Source organism: Ahaetulla prasina, chromosome 1 (assembly GCF_028640845.1).
Source record: "Ahaetulla prasina isolate Xishuangbanna chromosome 1, ASM2864084v1, whole genome shotgun sequence".
NCBI classification, from domain to species: domain Eukaryota; kingdom Metazoa; phylum Chordata; class Lepidosauria; order Squamata; family Colubridae; genus Ahaetulla; species Ahaetulla prasina.
Window position 1 is genome coordinate 366078482 of NC_080539.1, and position 21990 is coordinate 366100471.

General features: G+C 41.6%; 1 protein-coding gene across 1 annotated transcript in view; it reads left to right on the forward strand.

The window, feature by feature from the left end:
* The first annotated feature begins 1116 nt into the window (after nt 1–1116).
* The window catches only part of CRLF1 (cytokine receptor like factor 1), a 72612-nt gene continuing 51738 nt past the window's right edge, over nt 1117–21990 (forward strand). The window contains exon 1 of the mRNA XM_058163480.1: nt 1117–1477. Coding sequence (XP_058019463.1) covers nt 1423–1477 — 55 coding nt within the window. The 5' untranslated portion in view covers nt 1117–1422. The remainder of the gene's footprint in view (nt 1478–21990) is intronic.

Consider the following 21990-nt stretch of genomic DNA (forward strand, 5'->3'; position numbering starts at 1 on the left):
GGAGGAAGAAAGGAAGGTGGGAGGGAGAAAAGAATGAGGGAGGGAAGGAAGGAAGCAATAGGGAAAGGAAAAGGAAAAACTGTTGATTTACACAGAACTCTTAGGCACTCCTGGCTGTGGCCTCCCGTCTTACCTTCCGACTGGCACCGCTGAAGATGCCCGCCAAAAGAGCTTCTACTTCGCCTCGGGCCACAACCTCATCAAGACGGCCATAAAGTACCTTTGAACTTAATGAGCTGCTGGGGGAAGCCAGCCGCTCAGATGTCCCGGAGCGGGACGGGGCTCTGGAGCTGGTGCTGGGGGGAAGGAAAGGAGGAGGCGAGACAATTGCGTGACTGGAGGGCCCTTTTCTTTATTGTCCCCGCCGTCTTTGCGCCCGGGGAGCAGACTTGGGTGGGTGGGTGGGTCGGGTGGAGAGACCACCTTGTGAGGAGGGGTGGGTGGGTGGGTTGAAGGAGAGCGCAGGCCGAAGAGGAGCATCGGCGGCCAAAACTACGCAGACCGAGCGGGAGGGCAGCCACGGGAGGGGCGGCAGGAAAATACCCCACCCACGAACAGAAATCGCCCTCCGAGCCAACCGGCGGGGTAGCCGATTTCTTCCACTGACTCAGAAGCGCTCTTTGCAGCTGCCGGTTGAGTAAGAGGCAAAAGGAGGTCAAACGAAGGAAGAGGGGGAGAGAGAAAAAAAGGGGAGAAATGAGTTGGAAGTCGGGCATTGTTTTGTACTGGGGGTGGGGGGGGTGTTGATTCTGGATTGCCCCCCCCCCGCCGCCTCTCCTCTTGCAAATCAGAAAAGACAAAAAAAAACAAAAACCCAGGCTGGTGGTCTATATAGCAAGGAGTTTGTTTGGGGGTTGGGTGGGCTCTGGGTCTTTTTTTGGGGGGGAGGGAGAGAGGGAGGGGACGGGGGGGGGCCCAGGAGATATTTAGCGAAGGCTTATTCATTCCAAGTTCATTTCTCCCTGCCCTCCCCCCCTCCCACAGCTCCACCAAAAGCCCACGGGGCGGGGAAGGGCGGGGTGGGGCGGGGAGTGCAAAAGGCATATTAAGAGGACTTGTCAAGTTGGAACTGCTCAGACTAGCTTCGGATAAGCCCTGGTTTGCCTCTCTTATAGAGGGGCTGGGGAGGGGAGGGGAAGGTGGGGGACCAGAGTAAAAAGGAGAGAAGGAGCAAAAAAGAAAAAAGAAGAAGAAGATTGGGGTAGAAGTTTTTTTTAAAAACAAAACAAAACTGCGCCCCCCACCCTCCCAATTTGGCAAACTTTAAAGAAAACTTTGGGGAGCCTAAAAGATCCTTCGGGAAAAAAAAGGGGGGGGGAATAGTTTTTTTCCCCTTCAAGATCTATATATTTAAAAAAAAAAAAATAGGGGTCCCGTTTCCCTTCCACCGTCCCCAGCCCCGTTTTTTTTTTTTGCGTAAGGATGAAACTGTTTCTCTTCTGCTGCTTCCTCGTCCTGCGAGCGGAGTCCCGCAGCTGTAAGTAAGGGCGCTCGGCGGGTACAACTCGCTCTCTCTCTCTCTCTCTTTCCCTCGGACGGATCTCCGAATCGAAGCCGTCGCTTGTCGGGAGAGGGGACGGAGGCGGTGGGCAGATGGTGGCGGGAGGGGTGGGTGCGTGGGAGATTTATAAAAACGGGGAGGGGGCTTGGAAGAAGCAGGCGCGTGGAGGCCGTCGGGACGGGTGGGGGGGGTCCCGTGGGGAGATGCCAAGCGGGGGTGCGGGGGAAGCCCTGGGTTCCATCAATATATATATATATATATAAACCAGCTGAAAATGAAATGCAAAGATTTGACTTATTATTGGAATCGGTTCCTTTTGTGTGTCTAATCACACTTGGCCCCAATCAAGAATTCTATTCTGTTCTTTCTTTTTTAAGGCTGTTTCAATTCAGGCTCCAACATTGGCACATGTCATTGTAAAGTAATCACAATCATCATCGTCATCATCAGGCCAGTAATCCCTGTAATAATCATATTGGTGAATCTTTTAATTTTTTTTTAAAAAAGGAACTGCTGAGGAACCGTAGATGTTCCATTTTAAAAGCAGAAAAAGAAAACAAGTCCTTCGCCCCGCCGTCGACTTTCTTTCGTGGGTTTCCCCGCTTTTTCTCTCTCTCTCAATTATCCTGGCTTCCATTGCTAATTCTTTGGTTATCTTTTCTTTTTTTAAATGCCTCCGGGGATTAATTTAATCCTTCCGCACCCTTCCTCTGAGTTCTCCCTTTCCCCCCCCTAAATTATAAAACTGTGTGTGTGTGTTTGTGGGTATTGCAAGGGAGGTGTTAAAAATTTGGAAAGCCCCGTACATTGTGTGGGCATTTAAAAAAGAGATTTTTTAGAGAGGTAGAAAGAAATAAAACTGCCTAATCAAACACACGCACACAAACACACTGTCTGTCTGTCCACCCATCAGCCTGCCTGCCTTGGATTAGGAAAGGGGGGGAGAGGGACGTTTTAATTTTAGATCTGAAAGTAGTGTGGGTTTTTTTTCCTTTTGTTTAAGGGAAGGTATTCAGATTCTAGGCATCTTCTTTTATTTTGCAAGCCAACAACATTGTGCTACGCTAGGGAGTCCTAATTGATATATATCTCCATCTTCTCTAGAAAAAAAAAATTGCTTTCTTTTTTCCCTGCAATTCCAGATCAGAGTTGGACACGGTCTTGTAGTTTTGGCTGACAGGAATATTTTTATATATATATATTCTCAACATGTCAGAAGTTTGGGGGGAGGGGAAATGGGCATCCAGCAAAACTCAAAATATGTGGGAGAGGCTTACACGCATCTTTTTTAGAAAGTTTGCTCTGAGCTGATAGTGAAAAAAACACCGTGTTCTTCTCTGGAATTATTGTTGGTGATATGTGTGTGCCAGGCCAGGGAGGAGGGAGAAAATTGTGAGTATTTAAAAAGCAATTTAAGGAGGTAGAAACGTTTTAAGGCTACCTACCCAAAGGATATTTTAGACTTGTGGTATGTAAAATGTGGAGATTGGAGGGAAAAAAATTCTTATTCTTCCTTCTCAAACTGAGGCTCTGCATTTATTAAATTATAGCAAAAGTCTGGGTGTATTAACTAGAGAGAATTTTTTCAAAAATGGGACACAATGAATGTTAAACCCCTTCTATTGCATTAAATCCAAAAATATTAAATCCAGGATTTTTTGCATAGTTGTTTTAGTTTTAGCCGTTAGAAATTTTTCTATCCTTGGTTTTAAGCAAATTTTTTTCACTCCAAGTCACTCTTCGCTCTAAGTCAGTCAGAAGAATTAATTTTCCTTCTTCATCTTTCTCCAGTCCCAAATGTTTATGCCTTGTAATGCTGGTCAGCCTTAACCCATGGCAAAAAGGATGACCCAAGATTAGGTTAGAGGCTTAACCACGTCAACCATAAACCTTGGCTAATACTTTTAGCATTATTGTAGGAGACTATCTTGAATTGGGGAGAGGTTGATGTTAAGACACAGAAATGTGTTAAAAATAGTGAAACATCAAAACAGAGAGACAATGGTAAATAAATGATTTTTGCAAAAAACAAAAACAAACCAGAACTCCCCCAGACTGAATGCAAGAAATGTTCTGTAACCTTTGGTGGGTTTATGTCCAATTCTATCTTTTAAGGGAGAAAACGATCATTTTGAAAAGAAATTGCAGATCTGTTACTCTAAAAGGAGCACTGAAGCCCCGTACATTGTGTGGGCATTTAAAAAAGAGATTTTTTAGAGAGGTAGAAAGAAATAAAACTGCCTAATCAGACACACGCACACAAACACACTGTCTGTCTGTCCACCCATCAGCCTGCCTGCCTTCGGATTAGGAAAGAGGGGGAGAGGGACGTTTTAATTTTAGATCTGAAAGTAGTGTGGGTTTTTTTCCCTTTTGTTTAAGGGAAGGTATTCAGATTCTAGGCATCCTCTTTTATTTTGCAAGCCAACAACATTGTGCTACGCTAGGGAGCCCTAATTGATATATATCTCCATCTTCTCTAGAAAAAAAAAAAGAATTGCTTTCTTTTTTCCCTGCGATTCCAGATCAGAGTTGGACACGGTCTTGTAGTTTTGGCTGACATGAATATTTTTATATATATATATTCTCAACATGTCAGAAGTTTGGGGGGAGGGGAAATGGGCATCCAGCAAAACTCAAAATATGTGGGAGAGGCTTACACGCATCTTTTTTAGAAAGTTTGCTCTGAGCTGATAGTGAAAAAAACACCATGTTCTTCTCTGGAATTATTGTTGGTGATATGTGTGTGCCAGGCCAGGGAGGAGGGAGAAAATTGTGAGTATTTAAAAAGCAATTTATTTAAGGAGGTAGGAACGTTTTAAGGCTACCTACCCAAAGGATATTTTAGACTCGTGGTATGTAAAATGTGGAGATTGGAGGGAAAAAAATTCTTATTCTTCCTTCTCAAACTGAGGCTCTGCATTTATTAAATTATAGCAAAAGTCTGGGTGTATTAACTAGAGAGAATTTTTTCAAAAATGGGACACAATGAATGTTAAACCCCTTCTATTGCATTAAATCCAAAAATATTAAATCCAGGATTTTTTGCATAGTTGTTTTAGTTTTAGCCGTTAGAAATTTTTCTATCCTTGGTTTTAAGCAATTTTTTTTCACTCCAAGTCACTCTTCGCTCCAAGTCAGTCAGAAGAATTAATTTTCCTTCTTCATCTTTCTCCAGTCCCAAATGTTTATGCCTTGTAATGCTGGTCAGCCTTAACCCATGGCAAAAAGGATGACCCAAGATTAGGTTAGAGGCTTAACCACGTCAACCATAAACCTTGGCTAATACTTTTAGCATTATTGTAGGAGACTATCTTGAATTGGGGAGAGGTTGATGTTAAGACGCAGAAATGTGTTAAAAATAGTGAAACATCAAAACAGAGAGACAATGGTAAATAAATGATTTTTGCAAAAAACAAAAACAAACCAGAACTCCCCCAGACTGAATGCAAGAAATGTTCTGTAACCTTTGCTGGGTTTATGTCCAATTCTATGTTTTAAGGGAGAAAATGATCATTTTGAAAAGAAATTGCAGATCCGTTACTCTAAAAGGAGCACTGGCGAAGCCCCCCTACTCACCCATCCAGTTCCTAGTATTTTAAGTCCCACTGCACAGACCTTGTATGTTACCTTTTAAATAATTATCGGGTCCCATTATGGAATAAAAGCTTCAAGTTAGGTTTTCCTCTGCCTTAATGTAGTATCCCCTGTTATTAAAAAAAAGAGTTACCCATTTATGTAGTGTAGAGCATTTCATGCAAAACTTGAGTAAAAGATTCTTATTCTTTTTTTTTGTCCTCTCTTTTTAAGAACATAAACAACACACCACATTATTTTAATTAAAGTTTATGGACTAACAAAGGGACCCACATGATCGCTAGGGCAGATTTTCATCTGCCCTAACCAGAAAATTAATGGCACAGGACAATGGGAGATGCAGTCCACAAATATCAGGTTGTGATGCACTTCTGCATAGTTAAGTGAGAAATCACCTCTTTTGCTTCTAAGGGAGTTTAAGAAATTTATATCTTAACTCTGCAGAGTGGCCTTTCCAGTGTAGATATCTGCTGGAACCACACCATGGATGTCATCTTGCAGAGTTCACAATTTATACAATTCTCAGTTGCACAGGGATAAGATGACTTCCCCACCCTTCTGGCTCTCTCTTTTCCTGATGTGGTGCCTTCCAAACTTTTTTTTCCAGCTTTTGTTATTCCCTGCCTGTAACTGATTTGGAGATGGGGGCTGCAACCAGGCCTTTGAACAGCCCCCCCACCCCCAGGCTGTACTGCAAGGGAACTGGAATTTGATTAAACGTCCTGTCACTTAACAAGCAATTAAATTAAATGCAGTTAGTATGTGACGTTCCCACATTTTAATGCAGGGCTGGGCGATGGTTTTTTTGCATACGTTCCCCCCAAATTCTTGGTTACACCGGATGTACGAAAGCAGCACCGGTCAGCAACTCTTTAAAGCAACTGCATCTTTTCCCAGGATCACGTGACAGCTGGAGTGGTTGCATGATTCCAGAAATCGGTGCTCCCCGGCACCTTTTCTGAATTATTCCCAAACTGTTGCACAGCTGTAATGGAATTATTTTCTCTTCAGTTCCAATACTATGTGTAGTGCGTTGGAATTATTTGGAAGGGCTCCAGGAGCTGCAACCAAAACCAGGAAGCCCATAAAAACATGCAGTTTTGCACCATTTGCCCTGGCATATCAGACTAGAAAAAGTGGCCGTAAATAATCCCATAGATGATGGTCGTAAACGTAGACTTAAATCAGTCGAGTTGATTCCCTTTTATTGCACTCAGTTGCCTCATTTCCTACCCATCTATTTATATGGAGTCATCCATTTATACAGGGGATTTTGATAGGAGTGGAAAGACTAGAGGAATCTGTGCCCTAAAGAAGGTTGAGACCACATTTTGCTGTGGCTAAAAGTGTGTGTGTGAATGTGTGAGTCAGATAGATAGACAGACAGACAGACAGAGAAAAAGGAAGATAAAGAAAAATCAAGAGAGAGAAAAGAACAAAAGAGAAAGAATGAGAGAAAGAAAAGGAGAAATATATATATAGAGAGAGAGAAAGAAAGAGGGAGGCAAAGAAAGAAAGAAGGAAAGAAAGAAAGTATTGAAGTGGTAGCATAATTGCAGACAAAAAATAACAAATCTTCTCTAGGCTAAGTAAAATGGTGTTAGTGGTTTGGAAAAACTTAATGCCTTATTTTTTTATTTTATTTTGTCACAACAGTATATACAATCATCAACATAAACAATAACCCATCATGAGAGAAAAAGTATATATAAGTAAAAGTATGCATATAATACTATAATGAAGGGAACAATAGGACAGGAACGGTAGGCACTTTTATGCTCTTATGCACGCCCCTTATTTGCTGGAGCTGGGGTGCAGAAGAAAAATTAATCACACACACACACCCTTTTTTGCCGGTATTTCTCTGTTGGCGCACTTTTTGTTGTTGTTGGAGGGATCAGTCAAAAGGGAAGCATGAAACAAAACAGAATGCACAGTGATTTTTTTTAAAAAAGCAAACAAACCCTGAACACATCTGGCATCTCAAAATTTTATAGGAAGGCAATTCTCGAACCTTTCGTAGATGTCTGCTTGCAAGTACCAACCAGAGCAAGTGAATTCCCGCCAATTCTTCCCCGTTGGCTCCTGAGTTTGTTTGGTTTGTTTTTGCAAATGCAACGTTAGGCATTTGTTTCTGGAGAAAATGTTATCAATTCCCTTAGACGGGAGGGTGGGATGCTTGGGGACGAGAAGCTAGACACACACTTAGAGAGAGACACAAACACACCCCGCTCTTCACATTTGGGACAGAGAGTTTATATTTCCACTTAAAAGGTGAGAAATTTGTCCAAGGAGTGATGTTTTTAGAGAGCACACTGTGTGCACAACAAAATTCTGGCTCTGGTTAGGGCGACTGGACACCCTCAGGCTAAAATGTTTCTCGGTAAAAACATTTCCTTTGCACTTAAGGAATGAAACTTAATGCCCGAATAGGATAGGCTGAAGAAGAAGAAAAAAATAACCTACCTGGAGGCTAGGATTTTCACTGTGGGGTTGGGCCCCATGGTAGGGAATCACAGCTGAAGCCCACCCTCTGAGCACCAATTTTTTTTTTTTATGCTGAGAGTTTCTTTTCATCGGCAAAAAAAGATAGGAAACCGGTTAAATATTTACCTAGGATTGAATGGCCTTGCCTGAATAGATGAGTGGTTAGGGCAGGGGTCGGCAACCTTAAACACTCAAAGAGCCACAAGGTCCTAACTGGAAGCCCCCCATTCAGTTCTGGAGCCAAATCAGAAGTCCAATTCTCCCACCATAGAGTCTCCTCCCAGCGTGGTGTCCTTTTTTCCTCTACCTGTCTTAACCGAAAGGCCTCTCAATTGTGGAACCGACTAGCGACAGGGAGCCCCAGCAGAGGGATGAAAGAGCCACATGCGGCTCCAGAGCTGCGGGTTGCTGACACCTGGGATAGGGTTAGCCTTTGCCATCAGACTTTGCTTCTCACTTCTTCCAAACTATATTCTGATGCTACCCAAAGCTGAAAAGGGGAAGGATTTATTTTTGAGATCTATTTTCAGCACTTTTTCGGGTTCTGAAAGGGTCAGATTTGCACCTCGTTTCATCTAAATTGGGAATGTCCAACCTTGGCAACTTTTAAGATTTGTAGAGTTCAGCTCCCAGAATTCCCCAGCCAGTTGGCTGAGGAATTCTGGAAGTTGGAGGCCACAAGTTTTAAAGTTGCCAAGGTTGGATGCCCTTGGTCGAAATAATATTGTTTAAAGGTGCTTTTTCAAGAGGCAACCGAATTAGAATAGAATAGAGTAGGGTAGGGTAGAGTAGGATAGGATAGGATAGGATAGGATAGGGCAGGGCAGGGCAGGGCAGGGCTGGGAATGGAATAGAGTAGAGTAGGGCAGGGCATGCATGGCAGGGCAGGGAATGGAATAGAATAGAATAGAATAGAATAGAATAGAATAGAATAGAATAGAATAGAATAGAATAGAATAGAATAGCTTTATTGTCATTTTCCTGTATACACAATGACACACATTAAAATGAAAAACATTCTAGCACACTGAGACCAAGTCAAATTGGGGGAGATTAATCTGAAAGCTTCTGCTAATACAGGCAGTCCTCAATTTACAATTATTTGTTTATGCCCATTCAAAGCTACAATGGCACTGAAAAAAGGGACTTATGACTGCTTTTCACACTTACGACCATTGCAGCATCCCTGTGGTCACGTGATCAAAATCCAGACCCTTGGCAGTTGACTAATATTTATGTCGGTTGCAGTGTCCCAAGAGCATGTGATCATCTTTTGCAATCTTCTGACAAGCAAAGTCTATGGGGAAGCCAGATTCATTTAACAAGTGTGTTACTAATTTAACAACCGTGGGGATTCACTTAACAACATGGAAGGTCATAAAATGGGGCACAATTAATTTAACAACTGTCTTGCTTAGCAACAGAAATTTGGGGCTCAGTTGTGGTTGTAAATTGAGAACTACTTGTATGTATTGAAGTCATTCTTCTGTTGACCAAAACCATTAACCAAAACCATTTGGGCCTCTGTGGCTCAGACTGGTAAGACAGTCTGTTATTAACACAGCTGCCTGCAATTACTGCAGGTTCTAGTCCCACCAGGCCCAAGGTTGACTCAGCCTTCCATCCTTTATAAGGTAGGTAAAATGAGGAGCCAGATTGTTGGGGGCAATAAGTTGACTTTGTATATAAATATACAAATAGGATGAAGACTATTGCTTAACATAGTGTAAGCCGCCCTGAGTCTTCAGAGAAGGGCGGGATATAAATGCAAATAATAAAAAAAAAATGTTGTACCTTGATGAACGTGCCAAGACAGACCAGTTTTTCTCCTTAGTTTTGGGATTAGCAATGAATGACTAAATGAATGAATGAATCAATCAATCAATCAATTAACCCAGAATGCCAATATGTACAACTGACTGATGGGAGTCTGTTATTTTTATCTTTTCCTACCATCTTTATTAACTTCTTATACATTTCTCATTTCTGGTGGAGGGAGTTAAGTGTCTCACAGCAATCCCAAAGGAGCTTTTTTCAAGAAGCAACTGAACTTTCTGGTTTTTCTTAAAAGATGTTTCACTTCATCCAAGAAGCTTCTTCTGACTGGATGGTGGGAAATGGAAGAACCATTTAGTCAGAGCTGAAGAAGCTTCTTGAATGAGAAGCAAAAACGTCTTCAAAGAAAAACCAGAAAGTCCAGTTGCCTCTTGAAAAAGCACTTTTGGGAAACCATGACCTGGATGACTGAGAATCTCCATAGACATGTCTCATAGAAATTTATCTATCCATCTATCTATCCATCTATCTATCTATCTACCTAAGTTTTACTAAGAAAGTTAGAGATGAAGCCATTTATTCCAATTTGGCATAAAACAACCTGCTTTGTCAGAGGCATCAAGCAGTTCCCCATATGTAGCAGCCTGGCTGACAATTTTTGGATGGGTGTGAATTAGTACAGAACAGGCATGCAAGTGTGACCTGAAACTGTAAGGCTATATGGAGCCGGGAGTCACATTTTATTTATTTATTTGATTTTTCTCCTGCTTTTATTGGTGTTCGGTTATCTGTGCCACCACAAGAGGGAGTCAAAGAGGAGTTTTATTTTCTATTTCTTTGCTGCAATCTAGAGGTCACATACGAATTGCAAACCAGGTTGGTTACCTGACTTTGGGGGGGGCCTGTTAAATTATCTCTGATCCCATGCTAAAAATGGGTTCACTCTCTATTTTATGGCAAGCATTGGAAAATTATTGTGGGTAATTTAAACTTGCACTCCGCACATTCTGGATCACAACAAGTACACATACTCCAGTCAAATGAGCTAGCAAAAAGTATAGCTTGGGGCTTATTTATAAAATAGCAGCCAACTTCAAAAGTAATTAACTGGCAAAGCAAGGATAAGAGGCAAGTAGGGAGAGACAACAGGCAAGAATTTATCTGTATATCGCCAAGCTCTTCAGAGCCACTGAAATAATACTGAGAGGAATAAGCATGGATTACCTCAAAGGGAGCGGCTTTAATTATTCCAGCCTTATTCCAGCCTAATTATTCCTTGTATGTGCATAACTGCAGCAGAATAGAAATGGAAAGGAGGACACCAGGTGATCCCTCTTCTATTCTAAACCCGGAAGGAAACAATTTGGTGGATGGGGTTATCCAGGAAAGTGGTAAAATCTGGAATATATAGTGTGTTTTTCACACTATAAGACACACTGTCCCCCACCACAAAAAGTGGGTGGGAATGTCTGTGCGTAGAGTGAATATTGCAGTGGGGGGAAGGGGGGTTGGTGCGGTTATTGCTGCCGCCGCTCGCTGCCACCAGGGAACACTGGAACCTTCACTGCCGAGCAGCTGATCAGTGGTTGGATCGGCCTCCCGGAATACTGCCGATCAGCTGTTCTAGGCAGTGGGGATTGCCGCCACCGATTGCCACCACCACCACATTTCCCGGCTCCTGTGTTCTCCAGTGGCGGCAGCAGCTCAGCTCAGTTGACCGGTGGTGGGCGCAACGGAGCAGAGCCCTGACGAGCCACGTGGCGGGGCTGCGATAACGTGCTGAAGCTGACCAGGCTGTTTGCTGTTTGCTGCAAGGATGCTAGCCCGAGGAATGCTGGGAGGCAGAGGCAGATTTTTTTCCCTTGTTTTCGTCCTCTAAAGCTAATGTGCGTCTTATGGTCTGGTGCGTCTTATAGTGCAAAAAATACGGTATATGTCCTAAAACGAGTTTAGCTTAATCAAGCAAAGAAAAAGCAAATCCCAACCAGTAAAGCCAGGAAAATGTGCTTGGCATTTTCCTGTGCACGAAACACCATTATCTACTTTTCTATATTAAGTTTTCTGTATTCCCAGGGACAAAACCATAAAAGGAGAGCTCCCCTAAAGCAGGGGTGTCAAACTCAAGGCCCGGGGCCTGAATCCAGCCTGTGGGGTGCTTAGATCTGGCCCGCGGAAACAGTGAAGGACCGTCCCACAGTGCCTCTGCCAGCGAAAACGGAGCTCGGGGGGTGGCTGCAGGAGACTGTCGCAGCCGAAAACGGCACTTGTGAGGGCTGCACACGGCCCTCTTGAGTTCTGTTTTCGCTGACAGAGGTTTGCTCAATTGTGGTCGTAAATTGAGGACTGACGATTGTAAATCCAGGTTGGTTGCTGAGCACTCAAAATACAACGTCTGAACTTAGCAACTGGGATGTCAGTAGCATTTAGGAGGGTCCTTCGAAATTTCAGATGGTTGCTAAGCAACTAGTCCTAAACTAAGGACTACCTGTATGCTGGACCATCATTGGGGTGTCCACATGAAAAAAGTCAAGTCGTGACGACTTGTGATTCAACACACCTGAAAAAGGGTAGGCCTCAAACCTGCATTTTTGGTTGCCATTTTGACTTTTTTGCCCTCTCGTCGTCCTCCCACGGAGAGGAGGACCTTGAGAGCACGGCTCGATTTCTCCCACCCAGTCAATAAAACTACCTATGTCTATGTTGTTTTATTCTGGCTGTAAACCGTGGTAGCTCAGGCTGGTAAGAAGCCTGTTATTAGAACACAGCAGCCTGCAATTACTGCAGGTTCAAGCCCGGCCCAAGGTTGACTCAGCTTTCCATCCTTTATAAGGTAGGTAAAATGAGGACCCAGATTGTTGGGGGGGCAATAAGTTGACTTTGTAAATATACAAATAGAATGAGACTATTGCCTTATACACTGTAAGCCGCCCTGAGTCTTCGGAGAAGGGCGGGATATAAATGTAAATTTAAAAAAAACTGCCCTGAGTCCTCCGGGAGAAGGGCGGTATAGAAATCAAATAAATAAATAAATATCTGGCTGCATCTTTGAGCTGTTTCCGTTTCCCAAAGTTGACTTCTCTTTAATTCTCTTTATTGTGTGAGGATTTTGAAGCCGGTGAGCAGGAGTGATGGTTGAGGTTCTGTTTGTATGGGTTGAATTGTTTGGTGTGATTTTATTCTTCGGGTTTTATTTTGTTTTCCACAGTTCAGTCTAAGCCACTGTTTTGCATTGTTGTAGGAAAGCACTTGCAAACACAGCAGGGGGGCTGGAATAATTATTTTAAAATTTAAATATAAGCTACGCTGGTCACCTGGTACACATTTACAAATAAACAATCCCAGAATGGATTCTGTTTAATATGGAACGCAACACCAGAATATGATTATAGCCATATTCCCATTTTTATTATGGGGCAGAGGAAGCCAGAGGAAAAAGGAATAGAAGCTGCAATTTTTGCTTGAAATCTTGTTGGTGCATTGCTACATTTCCCTTTTCAGTGTACAGGTAGTCCTCAACTTACAACAGTTCATTTAGTGACCGTTCAAAGATAAAACGGCAGTGAAAAAAAGTGACCTAGGACCATTTTTCACACAACTTTTGCAGCATCCCCATGATCACATAATCTAAATTCGGATGCTTGGCAACTGACTCATAGTTATGACAGTTGCATGACCCAGGGGATCATGGGATCCCCTTTTGCCACCTTCTGACAAGCAAAATCAATGGGGAAGCCAGATTCACTTAACAACTGTCTTACTAGCTGAACAATTGCAGTGATTCGATTAACAGCTGTAATAGGAAAGGTTGTAAAATGGGGCAAAATTCACTTCACAAATGTTTCACCAAGCAACATAAATTTGGAGCTCAATTGTGGTTGTAAGTTGAGGACTCCCTGTGTTGATTTAAGTTTATGAACTTGAGCCAAAGAATAATAATTCTTTATTTCTTTTTGCCACCAAAATTAACTTAGGTGGATGGGTGACTATAGATGTTTATGGAAGGAAGGAAGGAAGGAAGGAAGGAAGGAAGGAAGGAAGGAAGAAGAGGAAGGTTTATTATTATTATTATTTTGTACACAGTTAAGATGCTGTGGCAACCAGAAAATGTAGCAATGGTTGGAATGGACTCCTTGCTTGGCACTGTAAAAAAAAACCAACCTTAAATGGTATAAAATCAAAGTATAGGTAGTCTTTCACTTACAACTGGTTGCTTAGTGACCATTCAAAGTTATGACGAACCTCCCCACGGCTACTTACGTTGGGATTCAAAGTTCCAACAGCTCCCCTCCTGTGTTCATGTGATTGCATTTTGAGTGCTCGGCAGCTTGCATTTTCAGCTGTTTGCAGCATCTTATGGTCACGTTATGAATCAGAACAGAGCTGGAAGGGACCTTAGAGGTCTTCTAGTCCAGCCCCCTGCTCAAGCGGGAGATCCAATACCATTTCAGACAAGTGACTGTTCAGGGCCTCTGGTGGCTCAGACTGGTAGGACAGTCTGTTATTAACAGCAGCTGCTTGCATTACTGCAGGTTCAAGTCCCACCAGGCCCAAGGTTGACTCAGCCTTCCATCCTTTATAAGGTAGGTAAAATGAGGACCCAGATTGTTGGGGGCAATAAGTTGACTTTGTATATAATATACAAAAGGATGAAGACTATTGCTTGACATAGTGTAAGCCGCCCTGAGTCTTCGGAGAAGGGCGGGATATAAATGCAAATTTAAAAAAAAAATCTATTATGAAATTGGCAGACTCCAATTACGGTCATAACTCGAGGACCACCTGTCTACAGCTAAACTACTAGTGGATTGCAGAATGCTTGGTTTCCCCAAAAGAAGCACCTTGAAAGAAAAAAAAATCTGCTTCTACCACATGTTGGAATATCGTCTGTAAAAAAGAGCACAAAGGTATTGTTACAGCAAGCTGCCATTTTATAGCTCCGTGCAACTTCCCTTGGCTGGGTTACAGTTTGTTGGGAGACGGGGAAACCGAGACACTCCCCCCCTCCCAAGAATTCCCTTTTCCAGCCTTCATTCCCATGAACCTCCCAAGCACTGGGCTCTGAACACCTGGATTAGTTTCAGCAAATTCCTTCTCTTTGCTGAGGTCATCAGGCCCCAATTAGCAGACTTGGCCAATTCCCCAGTTCAATCAAGCTGTCTCAGGTATTACAACTCTTTGGGAACTGGAAGAGAAAATAGCGTGGTCCCTTGGGAGCCAGGAGGAGAGTTTGTATGTTAAAACTTTGCCAGCATGCGCACAGATTTCAACCATACTGGTGTGTAATGATCCTCAGCTCAAAGCTTTGGATTTTTAATTTTTTTAAAAAAAGTGGGTTGATTTGAACCAAGAAAAAAAGAAGGAAAAGTATATGTAGTTTTATTCCATCAGGGGATCTGTCTACTATAAAACCCCAACAGTAGCCAGATTTCTCTCAGCCCACTAGAAATTTATAATAATTAGGGGCGAGTTTAATATTGGAGAGACCTAGGTTTAAAATCTTACAGGATGATCTGGGCTAGTCATTACCTGTTAGCAAAATTGGCTTGGAGACATGCAGCTTTTTGACCTGCTAATTCATGCAAGGAAAGTTTCTTCTGTTATTGTTGTTCTGCTTCTTCGCAGAGTCAGCCAGATGTTCAGACTGGGTTCGGCATTTTTATCCACCTATCGAGTCCTTCCCATGGACCTGGGATATAGCTGTTTAATAATATTCAGGTATTGTTGTAGGATGTCAGCTGTTCCAAGTCAAGCTGCCTTTTGCAATTAACCGATGGAGAATTTGTCAATGCCGATGGTGTCCAAGTGGTGCGCCAGTTTTTTATTTTTATTTATAATCGAATTTGTATATCGCCCTTCTCCCGAAGGACTCAGGGCGGTTAACAGCCAGTTTAAAAAACACAATATAATACAAGTTAAAAACACTATAAAATTAATATAATTTATGGCCAAAATACTAAAAACTAACGATAACAATAAAACTAAAAACCCCATTAAAACTACACTTTTAGGCTAGCCCTGCTCGATGAAATAAAAGAGTCTTCAGCTCGCGGCGGAAGGTCCGGAGATCGGGGAGTTGGCGAAGCCCTGGAGGCAACTCATTCCAGAGGGCAGGAGCCCCCACAGAGAAGGCCCTCCCCCTGGGAGCCGCCAGTCGACATTGTTTAACTGACGGTACCCCGAGGAGGCCCTCCCTGTGGGAGCGCACAGATCGATGGGAGGCTGTTGGTGGCAGTAGACGGTCCCTTAAATAGCCCGGTCCTAAGCCATGGAGCGCTTTAAAGGTGGTAACCAGCACCTTGAATTGCACCCGAAAGACCACCGGAAGCCAGTGCAGACCGCACAGGAGAGGTGTCACATGGGAGCCACAAGGTGCTCCCTCTATCACCCGCGCGGCCGCATTCTGGACCAAGAATGTTTTGCAATTGTACCCAAGGTGAATCTAAAAAGAATCTCTGTGGAGATTCTCAGTCATTCAGGTCATGGTATTGTATCCATTTGTTTTAAATAAGATGCTTTTCAATAAAACAATATAGAACAATACAAAGCATCCACTCCGCTGGAGAAGCATCAAAACTGACGTACTTAAATCAATATTTAAAGATCAAGCCCTCGTTTTTAGAAGCCTGGGATTTATTTCTGTAGTTTTTCAAAATTCTTACCTTGTCTGCTGAGGGTTCTTTTGGTAGTGTAATATGTTAGATACGGTGAAGGAAGAAACGCAGGGTCAGGAAAGCCAGATAAACAACTGAAGTGGAGGTGGAGTTTTTGCAATTATATTCTCCACAACCTGGGATTGCACCCTGAAAACCTGTTGGGATTTCCATGAGATTAGGGAGAAAAGAAATATTTAATCATGCAGAGCTAATTTTTATTGCTAAAGGTTGCCCTCCTTATCAGGTAGTCTGAAAATTATTTTTTTAATAGGTTTGGCAGCCTGGAACACTGCTTATCTTCCTGCTCAGCAGTCTTGTAATTGATACAATTACCCTCCATGTATTTAATAATTCTTTCTTCTTATCACATCAATAATGACACTTCCCTTGTCATTTTTCTGAAGGGCAATAATAATAATAATAACAACAACAACAACAACAACAACAGAGTTGGAAGGGACCTTGGAGGCCTTCTAGTCCAACCCCCTGCCCAGGCAGGAAACCCTACACCATTTCAGACAAATGGTTATCCGACATTTTCTTAAAAACTTCCAGTGTTGGAGCATTCACAACTTCTGCAGGCAAGTCGTTCCACTTATTAATTGTTCTAACTGTCAGGAAATTTCTCCTCAGTTCTAAGTTGCTTCTTTCCTTGATCAGTTTCCACCCATTGCTTCTTGTTCTACCCTCAGGTGCTTTGGAGAACAGCCCGACTCTCTCTTCTTTGTGGCAACCCCTGAGATATTGGAACACTGCTATCATGTCTCTTTCTTTTTATTAAACTAGACATACCCAGTTCCTGCAACCGTTCTTCGTATGTTTTAGCTTCCAGTCCCCTAATCATCTTTGTTGCTCTTCTTAAGAGCAAGGATATGGAGGCTAAACCATGATGAACAATTGAGGAAACTGGGTATGTCTAGTCCAGGGGTCCTCAAACTACAGCCCACGGGCCTGCCGAAGCCATTAATCCAGCCCATGCGGGACCATAAGGCTTCTCTGCCCACATCGCCCCATCCACTTGCTGGTCCCCACCTGCCAGCCGAGCGCAGGACTTACCTTTGCAACAGTGATGAAATGCAAATTTTTTTGCTACTGGTTCTGTGGGCATGGCTTGGTGGGGGGTGTCATGTGACTGGGTGGGCATGGTCAGGCTTTTTTTAAAAGCATTTTTTACTACCTATTCGCCCGAACTGGCAAATAAATGCTTTAAGAAAGTATAAAAAAAGGTCCAACAATCGCACAGCGCAGTTGATTGACAATTCAGCTGGCGAATAGGTAGTAAAAAAATGCTTTAAAAAAGTAAAAAAAGGTTCCGACGATTGTGCGGCAACACATTGATCGTCGGAACCTTTTTTTTTTTTTTTTACTTTTTAAAGCATTTTTTTACTACTGGTTCACCCGAACTGGTAGCATTTCACCCCTGCTTTGCAAGCCCTGAAGGCTGGAAATGGAAGGTAAGGCCAGTGTTTTTGCCTGGCAGAGTGCTTCTAGAGGCAGGGGAGGCCAAAAACAGGGCGTGCGTAAGCCTCTTGGGCCTCTGTGTGTCTCGTTTTTGGTCTCCCCCACCTCCAGAAGCATTCTGTTGGCCAAAATGTGCTAGAGATAGACAGAGAGAGAGAGAAAGAGACAGAGAGAGAGAGAGAGAGGGAGGGAGGGACGGAAAGAGAAAGAGAGAGAACACACACACACACAAACACACACACAGAGTTGTTGATTGTAAGCTCTTTGGGGCTGAGAAGAATTGCTGCAAAACAGAGTTTCCTGAAGTGGACCACTAGACTCCTAAACAATTTTAAAAATGATGTAGTAAACATAAAAGTCAACCAAAAGAACAACATGCAAACAAAAGCAAATAAAATACCCCCAGGAACAAAACAAATTAAAGTTTTAATTTGTGTGTATTGGATTGCGCCACCCTCTATTCTATCTATATACTACTAAAACTCTTGTCATCACTTGAGTTAAACAGTGCGTTGTGAGGCAACACTTTTTGAAGCTAGGTACTTCAAATGGACTAACTTAACAAAGATGTCAAAAATCCCAGACTCCTGACTCCTGAGGGAATGAAATTTGGGAAACCTGTGGCTGCTTCAGTGCTACTGTCTGCTGCTGCACTGTGGTTACCTGATTTTCATTTTCAACATTCTGTGACAGTTTCCCAGCCGGTCTCACAATCCCTTCTCCCCCCCCCCCACTTCCCTCAAGCAGCAGGCACTTACTGGTAGGGTAGGTTTGGGCAGGGTATCTGAAGTGGGTTTCAGCAGGTTCTGATCAGTTCGGGAGAATTGGTAGTGGAAATTTTGAGTAGTTCGGAGAACCAGTAGTAAAATTTCTTTTTTTTTTTTTTTTTTTATTCAAAAAGTTTTACAAAATTTTTCCCCTTTCCCCCTCCTCCCCTCCCTTCGCAACCCCTCCCCGACTTCCCGGAACAAGCACAAGGTATAGTTAAAGTAAAACAAACATATGCTAAAAATTTTCGTCCCAACTTAATTATACCCTACAATCATCAATTCTAACTTCCCCAAAGCAATCAAAATAATACATCATAATCATTCAAAACAGTCTGATAACTCTTAGTCTGATATCTACGTTGAATATAGTCAATCCATTTTTTCCATTCCTTTAAGTATCTTTCTTGCGTATTGTCTTTCAAAAAGGCTGATATCTTCGCCATCTCAGCCAAATTGGCAACTTTCAATATCCATTCTTATATTGTTGGTACTTCTTTTTTCTTCCAATATTGTCCTATTAATAATCTTGCTGCAGTTATTAGATTTAAAATCAATTTAGTCTCAATTACTGTACAATCCGTAATAATTCCCAACAAGAAAAATTGCGGCAGGAACTTTATCTTCTTTTTCAGAACATTTTGTAAAATCCACCAAATTTTTATCCAAAAGGCCTTTATGTCCTTACAAGTCCACCAAATGTGAAAATATGTAGCGTCATCACAATTACATCTCCAACATTTTGCTTGCATTTCTGGATACATACACGATAATTTTTTAGGATCTAGATGCCATCTATAAAACATTTTATAAAAATTTTCCTCAGATTCTGTGCCTCGTGAATTTAACATTTCTAACCCAAATTCTTTCCCACGTTTCCAATAATATTGGCTCCTGAAAATTTTGTGCCCACTTTATCATACAGTCCTTTACCAAGTCCCTTTCAGAATCTATTTCAAGTAACACATTATACAATCTCTTTATATGCTCCTGAGACTGATTTCTAATTTGCTTTACCAAATTTCCTCGTTCTGCTCTATACCAATTTTCTGATCTCCCTTCCATCTAGCATGTAATTGCTCATATTGAAACCAAGTATAATTTTTCCCTTCCTCTCTTAATACTTGCAGAGATTTTAACTGCAAATTACCTCTTTCAGTATACAAAAGATCTTTATATGTAATCATTTCCTGCTTCTGTTCTATGTTTATATTTTCTACTGTATGTCTAGGACATGCCCATATAGGAACCTTATAATTTAGTTTATAAGAGTATTTTTCCAAACACGCAGAAGGGCATTTCTTAGCACATGATTTTAAAGGCCTTATCCACTTTTTGTCATAAATTAAATATGCATGCCATCCATATAACAAATCATAACCTTCTATATTCAAAATTCTGTCCTCTGTTAAATTAAACCAATCACTTATTGCAGAGAGAGCAGCTGCTTCATAATATAATTTAAAATTAGGCATTTTAAACCTCCCTTTCCGAGAATCTTGAATTATTTTCATTTTAACCCTAGCTTTTTACCTTCCCATATAAATTTGTTAATTCCTTCTGCCATTCCTCAAGATTCTTATCTTTCTTAATTATTGGTATCATCTGAAAGAGGAATAAAATCTAGGTAAAACATTCATTTTAATAGCAGCAATTCTCCCAGCAAAGATAATTGCAATTTTTCCAAACAATCAACTCCTTCTGAACTTTTTGCCATAAAACCTCATAGTTATTCTTATACAATTTCACATTTGATGACGTAATATAAACCCCTAAGTACTTAACCTTTTTACAATTTCAAATCCTGTTACTTCCTCTAGTTTTTCTTTCTGTTGTCTGGCCATATTTTTATTATCACTTTTGTCTTTTCTGATTTACCTTAAACCCTGAGACATTCCCATATTGATCAATTATTTCCAACAAAGATTTACTAGAATTTATAGGGTTTGTTAAAGTAATCACCAAATCATCTGCAAAAGCTCTTAACTTATATTCATACTGTCTAACTCTAATTCCCTCTATCTCCTTGACTTCTCGTATTTTATCCAATAATGGTTCTAGAGTTAAAATAAACAATAATGGTGATAAAGGACATCCCTGTCTTGTTCCTTTCGCAATCTTAAAAGGTTCTGTTAAACTACCATTGATTATAATCTGTGCTGTTTGCTCTCCATAAATTGCCCTAATTATTCTTAAAAAACCATCTCCAAATTGCATCTTTTCTATTAATTTAAATAAAAAATCCCAATGCAATCGATCAAAAGCTTTCTCTGCATCGAGAAAAATAAATGCTGCTGGAATAAAATTTTTCTTTTCTAAGTACTCCAGTAAATTAACAATCTGCCTAACATTATTCCTCATCTGTCTCCCTTTTATAAATCCAGATTGATCATTGTGAATTCTTCGCTGCAGAATCAACATTAATCTATTAGCTATTATTTTAACAAAAATCTTATAATCATTATTTAAAAGTGAGATTGGCCTATAATTCCCAGGTTTAGAACAATCCTGTTCCTCTTTTGGTATCAATGAAATAAAAGAGGTTCTCCATGAGGGGGGAATTCCCCCTCCTAGTTGTATCTGATTAAATAATTCCTTAAGTGGACCTAACATCTCATCCTGTAAATTCCTATAATAACTCTATTTTCTATTTGTTGATTTGACTGAACAATTTCTTGCACCTCCTCCTCCACCACCTCCAATCTTTTTGCCAAACCTTGAAAAGCCATCAGGATATCTTCTCTTATTTTTTTATTATTCTCTTTTATTTCTTCTCTTATTTTCTCATTATTATCCATAATCTCCTTAAACCTTTCTTCAGACACTTTCCCTTGCTCTTTAATCAGATCTTCTAAAGCTAGTTCAGAACCCCTTCTGCCCCCAGTCTTAGGTGGTTTAGTAGCCATTTCAGTTTTAAAATTCACAAAATATAAGTCTAGAAACTTCTCTTTTCCCCTTTAAGTATAGGAGAGCTCAGTTCACTTCATTAAAATCCACATAACTTTTCTTATCTTCTTATTCGTCATTTTCACTCCCGTTCAGGCGCCATCTTTAAGAGTCAATTAAAACAAAGGAGAAAAAAAAAATTCTCTTTTTTAAAAGGTAGAAGTCCGGAAATCAAAAATACTTGCAATCCAATAATCGTCCGCTTGCACTCATTCCGTCTGCTTAAAGAGATCCATAAAGATAAGACAATTAGCAGAGATGGACACCTTCTTCTTTTCCTGCTTTTGCAGACACGCACTGAAGTCGGAGATGGCAGAAATATTTATGGGACCCATCGACCCTTCGAGGCTCTGCTTAATTAAAACAAAGCCTCTGGGGAGGTCTACCAACATTCCTGCGCTCTTATCTTCCCCCTTTCATCCAGGGAAAAAGATTAAAGCCGGCTTTTCCTGGCTTTTACGATATTCAGTGCGGAGCCCCTTTAATTAGGGCTCAGCGAAGAGGTGGAGCCACCCGGAAGTCCCAGTAGTAAAACTTCTGACTGGCCCCACCCCATCTATTCTCTGCCTCCCAAGTCCCAGCTGATTGGGAGGAAATGGATATTTTGCAATAACCTTCCCCTGGATTGGAGAGGGAATGGAGATTTTACAATATCCTTTCCCTGGAGTGGGGTGGGAATGGAGATTTTACAGTATCCTTCCCCTGCCATGCCCTGCAAGCCACACCCTCCAAGCCACACCACGCCCACCAAGCCCGCCCACAGAACGGGTAGTAAAAAAAATTGAAACCCACCACTGTAGGG